Source organism: Anguilla anguilla, chromosome 15 (assembly GCF_013347855.1).
Source record: "Anguilla anguilla isolate fAngAng1 chromosome 15, fAngAng1.pri, whole genome shotgun sequence".
NCBI classification, from domain to species: Eukaryota; Metazoa; Chordata; class Actinopteri; order Anguilliformes; family Anguillidae; genus Anguilla; species Anguilla anguilla.
This window is the reverse complement of record NC_049215.1, coordinates 14,054,202-14,064,298: the sequence shown is the minus strand read 5'-3', so window position 1 is coordinate 14,064,298 and position 10,097 is coordinate 14,054,202. Positions and strand designations below refer to the sequence as shown.

General features: G+C 43.0%; 1 protein-coding gene across 4 annotated transcripts in view; it reads right to left on the bottom strand.

Annotated features, from left to right (window-relative positions):
• Nucleotides 1-3,407: 3,407 nt before the first annotated feature.
• The window catches only part of pcdh17 (protocadherin 17), a 55,679-nt gene continuing 48,989 nt past the window's right edge, over nucleotides 3,408-10,097 (bottom strand). For all 4 annotated transcript variants that reach the window (XM_035394530.1, XM_035394531.1, XM_035394532.1 and 1 more), the window contains exon 5: nucleotides 3,408-5,182. In XM_035394530.1, coding sequence (XP_035250421.1) covers nucleotides 4,497-5,182 — 686 coding nt within the window. In that variant the 3' untranslated portion in view covers nucleotides 3,408-4,496. The remainder of the gene's footprint in view (nucleotides 5,183-10,097) is intronic.

The following is a 10,097-nucleotide window of genomic DNA, read 5'->3' as shown; positions in this document are numbered from 1 at the left end:
TAAACATAACATGGAAATGAATTCCACTGATAAGTCCTATTTAGAGCAGACTAAAAGGAAATGTACACACTGCAGCAGACACAGCCGATAAAAAATAACACATTCCCTCATACCTCCCCTTTACCTTTCTTTAGGAGCATTTAAATATGGTACTGTGTTAAATGATAAAATAATAATACAAGTAGTAATAGTAATAATAATAATAATAATAATAATAATAATTATTATTATTATTATTATAATTACAGAAATAAAAAAGTTGTGTGATGGTGACTGTTGTCCCCACAAGTCACAGAAGTAATTAAGTTAGAAGAAGTTCCCCTGGTGCCACCTTAAAAAGAACACACACCTCGCATGCTAATGAATCTGAGACCAGGAAACGTTAATATTAGTAATCTTTTTTTTATTCAGTAATTCTTTTTCCAGATAGATCACATTGAACACAGCCATTAGACAATAGCAGTTGAGATAATCCGTACAATAGGTTTCTGTTCTCATTCTCTAGTTGCCCAGTGTAGCCAAGAGCCCTATGGAATGAAAGGAGAAGGGTAGGGTTGGCAAAGGGTGGGGCTGGGGTGGGAGGGGGGGTATAGGGTGGCTGGAAAATGTCGGAAGAGGGCCCCTGGCCAGTAGGGAGCGAGAGCGCCAGGGTCTCAATCACGTTTCATTCAATTATGCTGCAAATCAACAAACTTTGATAGCCGAAATTCCCCTCCGCACTAATACAGCAATTAATCCTTCCCAATGCCAAAAGAAAGTAATTAGACAATAATGAGGGGGTGTACATTATACTAGATTTCCAACTACGTGTTGACCTCAGCAACTTCTACTCCATTAGCCAGCAAATAGCTTGAAAGCCAAAGGTAATAAAGCATGTCTCACACTTCACACAGAGAACAGTCTTATTTATGCTGCTGAATTACTGGCCTTGAATTTGAACACAGGACCCCGTAGCAGTCCATCAGAATCGCACAATATTTTAGCGCAGAAGAAGTAGGAAAATAAGAAGCAGAACTGTTCAAAGAGACAATGGTTTCTTTAAAAAAGAAAGTTTGCAAAACACTTAGGAACACAGTTACTTTTCCAGCGTTAATAACTACTCAGACCCAGCACAGTGTTTACACGCGCACACTCACAAACAGGTGAAAGCCATGAAAACAGGAGGAGGGGAAAAAAACCAACAAGCAGACTCCGTATCCATCGCTGCGTTTCAGTTACCTCTCTCAAAACATTTATGTTCCTTTACAGTGTTGTTCATTTAAATGAAAGGATTTAGTCACCGAGCGGTGATAGGAGAGGGACAGGAAATGAAATAATTCTGTCAGGCTGAAGCGGCCCTTTTGTAGTGCTGGGATCAGCAGTGTGTGGAACACAGCGTTTCATTACTTGTTCTGGGTTGTTGCGGCATTCTTGCAAACATGTCGAGCATGTCAGAAATGTCAGGCTTGTCATCCAGTTTTAAAAAATCTAATTTAGAAACCAACACAAAGGCATCCTTCTCCCAGAACCCGTCTCTGGCAGTGTGTTGATAAAGCTACTACAACAGACAGTGGAGAAAAAGGTAGAAAAAAAGTTTCTTCATTGCTATTTTGAGCTAGCTAGCAAGAAGAAAAAATTGATTTACAGGAATGGAGGGGAAGGGAAGATAAAAATCACAACAATGCGTTTATGCTCTACAGTGGCATGGCAGCGTAGGGCCAGAAAGCCAGAGATGTACGCGGCTCCTTGTGTCATCCCAGCTCTCAGTTTCATAATTGGTTCGATTATCTTTAATTTAATGCGGGCAACCGTGTGTTCAGGGCGCTCAGAATTTCAGCAAACACATATGGTCACCTGTGCTAATTTAGCATGATAAATGATCCAGTTATGTCATTAAGACATGGCCACCCCAGACCACAGCTGGCCCTATTCCTGTATAGTGATTATAGAGTAAGATTTCATGAACCCTACAACGGGTGGAGATAAAATGACCTGTTAATCACTGAATTTTCTCTGAACCAATCAAACAAATTCTCTCTCAAAAGAAAAAAGAAAAACAAACTGTTCTGCATCAGTGAGCAGAAGATATGGTAACTTATTCTTCACAGTGTCTACAAAGAATGCACACCCTTTGACTGTGAATTCAGTCAAAAAATTTTGATAAGAAATTTTTCACAAAATGGCTGATTTGAAGTCTTATGTTCTCTGGGTTTTCATAAGCTAGGCCTTTTCAAAATGGTCAATGAATAGGAGATCAGGACCTGCATGTTTAGGAGTCTATAAAGATTGAAATGGACTTTGTACATGGATGTTTATATATGGCTGCATGGCATCATTATCCACAGTTTTCATCTAATTTAATCCTTGCAAGCACATTTTAAATTATTCCAGTCCCAGTCCAGCTCACTTAAAGCGGTAAAGTGTCCCCAAGATCTTCTGTAAGTTTTGAGAAAGAACTTTGCATTTTTACAAAACTGCAAAAGTGAACACACAAGGCTGTTAGAAACCTCATTGTACATGATTTTAAAGAATAATCTCTTTAAATTATTTGAATTATGCTTTGACTACTTCAATAGTGCTCAGCTTAGAAAAGACATTTAAAAAAAGAAAAGAAAATAATTTCCTTGGAATTTCAGTTATCAAGTTCGATAAATCTTGAGAGAATGAAAATTCTGACGAATACAATGCAGTGCATACAGAATATACATAAACTGCTCAAACAGGAACCTTTTTTTGGTCCTAATTTACAAAAATCAAAAACGGCACATTCCTCTGTGAATCCTTCAGCCTGGCACACTGGCTCGGGCGCAACAGTCACCAGAAGTGTTCGGCACAGAGCAGGTAAGGCAGTTTTACGTTTAAAAAGGAAATAAGAACTGCGGTATAAATGACAAGATTTTATCCTTCCAGAAACAAAACAAAGCAAAAAGAAAATGTAGCTGCCTCGGAGCATGACATTGGCTGAGTAGGAGCGCTCATTTGAGCCAGCGATTGTTGCTTTTCCTTCTATTTTTTTGTTTCCCAAGAGCTGGCTCGTGAAGCTTTGAACAGTTTATGTATCCGAGTGATTCGGACCGAATGCAAAGGGAGACTGCACTGAAGCTCTGCAGCTCAATGCTGCAGGAAGAGCAGTGGAACAAAAGAAAGTAAACTCATAGAGTTCGACGGCTACCACGGCAACAGTTGCCAAATACAATATAAGCCCATGTACTGTATATTGCAACACAACTATATATTAATTTAATAAAATACACAATATAGCTCTTATACACTTAACAATTTGGCTCATATGCACAGAAATTGCAGTAAATCAATAAAAAATATTTCATTTTGATGTAAACACATTTAATTTGATACATTTACACATTAAATGATATTGTGTACAATGATATGTGAAGGGACATTTCCTTTTTATTCTTTTTTTTTTCTTTTTGAAACTCGGAGCCATAGCAGTGTCCTCGGCAGTTTCTTAATAAATAATTATTTCACAATTAACTGCACTTTGTCATTTTAAACACATTTTTGTTCTCTCTTTTTCTGTTCACTCCTTTTTTTTTTTTTTTACAAAATGTATAAATATTTTTGTTAATATTTGGACACTATACATGAGTGTATACATATTTAACTATATATATATATATCTTTATATATATATCTTTCACAGTAGAGGAAAAATGTCCCTTATATACAGGTGTGTGATAACTGTAATACAGGGTTGGACACATGGACAGTACTGCACATGAGGGATGGGGAGAATGATGGCCAATGAGGCGCTTACACTTCAAACATGATGCGTCTTACCGCTTCACCTATCTGGAATGTTCTAGAATGTGTCAGATAAATGTGTCAGGGAATACAGTTTACACATGTGAACCATAATGGTGGAAAATGGTTACATTTTTCTTAAAAGCCCCACCCAACCCCCCTACCCCCTCCATCCACCAGCCCTTACCAAAAAAATTCATTTTTCAGGGTTTTTTTTTTTTTCTCCATCAAACAACAATATCTCAATATCAGAAAAGTTGTGTGTGTCTTTGTCTCTCTCTGGCTCCGTCTGTCTCTCTCTATCTCTGTCTCTCTCTCGTCTGGAAAATTCTGCCTTTACACCGATTGTCATGATACACTATCATATCTGCGGCGAACACACACACTCTCCAGCACACGCACACACTCACGCACGCACACACAGGGACACACATACACGCCCGTTGCGTGCGAGTGGGGTATTTCTGCTAAAGGACTGAAATGAAATTGGCTATGAGCTGGTGGACACTTAAAATGCTTAATTCCAGGAAAGAATTCCATAGTCAGTTTCTCAATGCCACCTCCCAAATCCAAAAACACTTCATTCCTTTATTAGTTTAGGTCAAATAGGGCCCCACCCATTTGAGTGGGTGTGGCCTCGCTCCCTGGCAGTCCTGCAAAATCTTAGGCCCTTGCTCACTTATGTCATTTCTTCCAGAGGTGTGGCCTCACTCCCCCAGCAGTCCTGCAAAAGCTTAGCCCCCCCGCTGACATCACTTCCTGAGGGGCGTGGCCTCACTCCCTCGGCAGTCCTGCAGGAGTTTGTCGATATCCCGTACCACCTGGTCTGCATCCATGCCCTCCTGGGGGAGGTTGGCAGCGTTGCCATGGTGATCCAGCTGCTCCAGGACGGAGTCCATCTCACTGGAGTCCTGGCTAGCGCGCGAGCGCACGTCCGTCAGCGCCTTGGCCACGGGGTCAGAGTTCACATGTGATGTCGCATCCTTCGCCTGCTTGTTCGGTGACAGGTACTGTCCGTCGGGCGGGCCGTAGTGACCGCCGCAGCCACCCGACTTGCCCTCGGCCGCTCCGCCTGTGGGACCTTTCCCAGAGGCACAGGGTGCCGAGCACATTTTGGTGGGGCTATTTGAGGCTGAGGGGACCTCCTGGAGCAGGGGGCTGAGAGCCCGCTTGGCCTTCAGGTATGGCTTGACATTTGCCACCAGAATGGTGTGGTCCCGCCTTTCCTTTCCAAAGGTGCAGAAAGTCTTTTTCCCATTGGGGTTGACTGTCTCATAGGTCTCCGTCTCCACAGCGACCTCCATCCCCGCCGGTACAAAAACGTTGGTACGGTAGTCCGCCCCCTCTGCCTGGTTCCCTGTCGGGAACTGAGGCATCCAGCAGCGGTCTGAGTGCCCTAGCACTCGGCACTCCTCTGTACAGTTAACACACTCTTCTTCTGCAGGAGAGAGAGAGAGAGAGAGAGAGAGAGAGGGAGAGAGCGAGAGGTTTATCTCTTTTGCTATTAAGGTTTATCGCTTTAGTTGTTAAATGATGTGCGGGATACATGTGTGGGTCTCCCTCTCGACCGAGCAATCTGTGTGCCCCGTTGTGTCCTATAATTAAACACACAACAGTGCACGCACATGTGTAGATGCAAATTAAATTTTAAAAAAGAAAGAAAAAACTGAATAATTACTCAAAGGAGGAGCGCAAGCTTTCAGGGGAATAGTGAATACCAGCTGGCAGAGTTTGTATTTTCCACGGCTATGATCAAGGGGATCACATTGTTTACAGAAAGCCCAGAATACACTCCCCTCCCTAAAAATGGGAGAGGAGAAAAACAACAGTTCAATTTGGCAAAAGTGCGCCACTGTTATCACAAATTTATGTCACCGGGCTTTGAAGCCATCCCAAAGCAGACAAGCCGTATATTTCAGCCAACTGCCTTGCGCTTTTCTGTTTGTGTCTCCCTTTCATCTGAATTCAGAAGAAACCACATTCCAGATTATTTGTTTTTGATGGCGCATCCAAAGCATCCAAGACAGGAGAAAAAAATGAAAAAGCAAAATAAGTAAATAAATAAACAGGAACAGGCCCTCCTTACCATAAACCTTCAAAATGTTCAGGTAGGAACTCACTTAGAGGGAAAACAACTTGCAGGTCTTTGTAAGCCTCCAGCTCATGGGCATGCATGACTGAACACAGATTCCAAGTTTAGCCATCATGTCGCTTTGTGGTTTTTCCCATGAAAAGTAAATGACCAAAACGCGGCCATTAACTATTCAGAAGTGCACAGCAGGAATGTGCTTTCCGGAACGTTGGGTAGCAGATGTCCATACAAGAACGCGCGCTTTGTGGCCCTCCAAATTCAATGGAAAACCATTTCCCATAGTTAAAAAGAACTAACCCAAACATGCCAGCTAAACTTTTTTCTACCAAATCCCCATAGTCTCAGACAACTGTGACTGGAAAGCAAAAGGCGGTGGTGGATAGCAAAAGTAAGGCGACAAGAACATTGTTCTGCTACACCCCATAATGATCTGTTCTGATGAAGCCATGAGGACGGGAGCCATTAGTGCTAATCCTCTATTATTACATCACTGGACTCTGCATAAGAAACCAGCTCACGACTGATGTTATGAAGTGCCCTTCTTATGAAGTTTGTGACCTCTGGACGTCACGTTGTCTATTATAAACTTGTATTGCCGCTAGCGCTACTCAGTAGAAACACCATTTCCCTCCTAACACCCTTAGTATTCACTGGTTAACATCTCCGGGTTGAAGTCTCATCGGATCTCGCCACACCCCTCCGCGAAATCTTACCATGGTTCAGGCAAAGTAAACGGCACACGCTCAACAGAAAAACACGCAAATCTGCCAGGGGAAGTCCTGGTGGCTTTTGCTGTAAAAATGCTAAGATCACTTCGGGGGGGGGGGGGGGGGGGGGGGGGGCAGAAAAAGGTGCGTCAAGGAATTCCTGCAAAAGGAATGACTACGGGGCGGATTTGGCTGCCCGTGGAAGCTGCTGCCGGTGCCGGGTGTAACCAGGCTCAGCCGCTTCCTGTTATCCTGCCGTCGCTCGGCCGATTGGGTGTCTGTATTAATAGCAAACGGCTGAGCACATCCCAGGGAGTGCAGACAAGCTTTCTGTAGCAGCAATCCTTTAAACGCAGGGAAGGGAAAAAAGAACATCCTTTTCTTTAACAATTTGTATTCAGTCGAGGGTCATAAATCATGCAAGACGACGACTGGGCACAGGAAATACAAGCAACCCGCTCTTGTTCTGGGCTTACTCCTATCTCTCTGCCACCACCAAACTGATCTGCCTCACCTTCCATATTTCACAAGAGGGAAGTGGAGGGGCTTCAGGAGCTGTACATGGCCTGGCCTATAACACACCTCAGTCCTTAGTTACTCTTGGATGGGGGGGGGGGGGGGCTCTGTAGGATTTTTTGGTATGTGGCAGACGTGGCCTCAGGTTAAGTACCCCACTTCACTCACTTCAATGCGCGAAGCAGGGAAGCACTGGGTTCAAGTCTTTTTTAAGCGGCAGAGACAGAAAGAGAAAGAGAGAGAGAGAGAGAGAGAGAGAGAGAGGGAGAGAGAGAGAGAGAGAATGGGCTGACGATGACAGAAAAGTAAAAAAAAAACATTAAATAAAAAGGTAAAGGTTAAAAAGGAGCAGAAAATAAAACTTCAAATGGTAGCATGACATTTTCAGAGGTGAGCATAGTCGTCTGGAGAAAGAAAAAGAAACTAATAAAACTGGAGCCCCATGCAGCTTGGAGTGATGTAAATAAAGACACACACACACACACACACACTTCAGCCATCTACCCTTGACTACAGAGGAACAGCTTTCTTAAATAAAGATAGTGCCGATGCTTGGGAGTGCTTGTATCCGCCCGTCCTTTGATACCCATGTTTCACATGCTGACACGGCCCGTTAACACTCACTGCCTCCATCTTTCACCGAACCAGCCACTGACAACCCAGAATGTTCCACGAGCAAATGACTGACATCTATCCCCCGGTTCACTCCTAACAAGATCATGTTCATTTGAAGCTGTATATGTTTGCAAATGAGGTTAGGTCATTTCTAATTCTTACATTTTTCTGTGCCATGCTGAGATCCTTTTAAAGAACACAAGCTGTTGTATGTAGGTCACATGAAGACCCATGTAGAACAAGGACTCGTATAGATTATTAACACAAACTGCATTCTCTGTATTGCGACCTTGCGTTTCTCACCTTATAGCCATGATTAATAACATGAAACTGGAGGCTGGCCTATCATCTTACAACACTATGGTGTTATCAAGACAGTGTAACTGATAAATAACATGCATTGATGCATTTCCCTTGTAAGATAACCATTATTCATTAAATTCTATCACCATGATATGATGCTATGCATGTTCATTATTCTTATGATTAGTGAGTTACATGAGAATAACACCTAACCCTCACTCTTTTCATTGCATACACAATCCTTTGGATTATTTGTTATTCTTTTTTTTATTAAATAGTGGAAATCACTTTAATCTTCGAGAACTGGATTTGTTTTGCAGCCAATTCACACTGTCACATAACAAACTACCATAAAAAAATAATTTGTTTGCAATTAAAAAGTAAAGTATCGTGACTTAGGCAAATGGTTACAATAGCATAAGGTTTATATAAGGCTATGTTATCTGTAGTATCTAAAGGTGGCATAGGTTTCAGGTCTAAAGGCAAAAGAGTGACCCTCATCTTGACTGTTCACAAATGCTTTCAGTTTAAAGAATGAAACACCTTTGCCTTTACACTAGCCATTGGCTGGAATAGCTTGCTAAACCATGCAGTCTAGGCAAAGATACTCTCAGGATAATCGGCACAGATGAGCTGAATGGCTTGTTCCTGTCATCAAACATCCTTACCTTCCCACAAAATGAACAAGCAAGCTTCAGAAAGAGAACTCTGTGCCCTTTCAGACAGTAGAGGTGCTAACATTGGCATTCTGACTTTCCTGTGGGGGGAGGGGGGGTGGGGGGTGGGGGGGGGGGGTGGATGTGTGCTGCCGCTGTTTTATTTGATTTCCTTGGCGCTTGCAAACACAATCCGGAGAGCAGAGAGCCCCCCGTGTGCTTCTAATGCACAGACGGCTGCATTAAGAGCTCCAGCCAAATCTTTTATTAGCATCTCATTTTTCAGCCCCAAGTCTCCGCTGTGGGAAGGAAGCAGGAGGGAGGAGTGGTACCCAGGATCTAGACTCGTCTAGCCCACAGTCTGCTCCTGCCTGCGCCACTTCTATTTCAATTTTCAATTTCCATTTCAAATTCGCTTTATTTGCATGGCAAGATAAATTGCATCGCTACAACAGTAAATACATGATTATGGCATTAACAACATCGCATGCTCTCCCTCTCTCTTTCTCTCCCCATCTCTCTCTCACTCACTCCCCGAGTTGCCCATTTGTGAAATGTCAGTGGGACTGAATTTATGCCAAGATTTAAAAAAATACTTCAACACATACTCGGGCAAAAACAACAGCCTCCGGGTTTGAATTTAGCATTTAGTTTCTGGTCCCGTAACCCTGACCCAGCCAAATCGCTGTCCCAACCTGTGCCAACTGACCAAAGCTAAAATTACAGGAAGAGATAAGGCATGAGGGTGCCTGGCTGTCATTGTTAAACGGTGGCAACGGAGCCACTTTCTGAAAGTAGAACAGGAGAGCAATTATCCAGCAGGGTTCATTGTTGTTCAGTACAGAAAAGGCAGCATTTGGCATGCCTTTAAACTAACTAATTTCTGAGGGTAATTTACCCAGCTTTGAAACACATGAATGGTACACACAATTACGGTGGCTAAACTGAGGTATGTACCATGCTGCATCAAAAATGCAATATGCTTATGTTTTCAGCCAGTGATTGGAAATATCCATTTTAAATAGCCATTAGCTGCATTTCCTGGAAATTCCTGTTAGGTTCAATGGAAGCAGGAAGCATGGATACACTTAAAAGAGTTCTCTGAAAGGGGCATCAGTCAGCTTTCAGCAGCACCATATACACGGAACCATGCTGCAAATTAACATTAAGTGATTAATGGAGCAACCGTCCTATCCCATACAGACACAGTATAGGGGTGTGCCGCTACCCACTGCTAGAAATGCTTCTCCATGAGATGGCAGACAGTGATTAGGAATGATGCTTCAAAACCTTCTGATGAAATCAGCTTTTCTCCTTTTTTTCAGGACAGAGTGGAGGGAAGGATGACAGACAGGTGGGCCCCTAGCCCCTCCCACCCAGGATGCTGAGCTGCCTTTGCTTCACCGGTCGATGATGTGAGTAAGATCCAGCGAGACTGGACAGGAAAAACTGGAGCCAGATGTT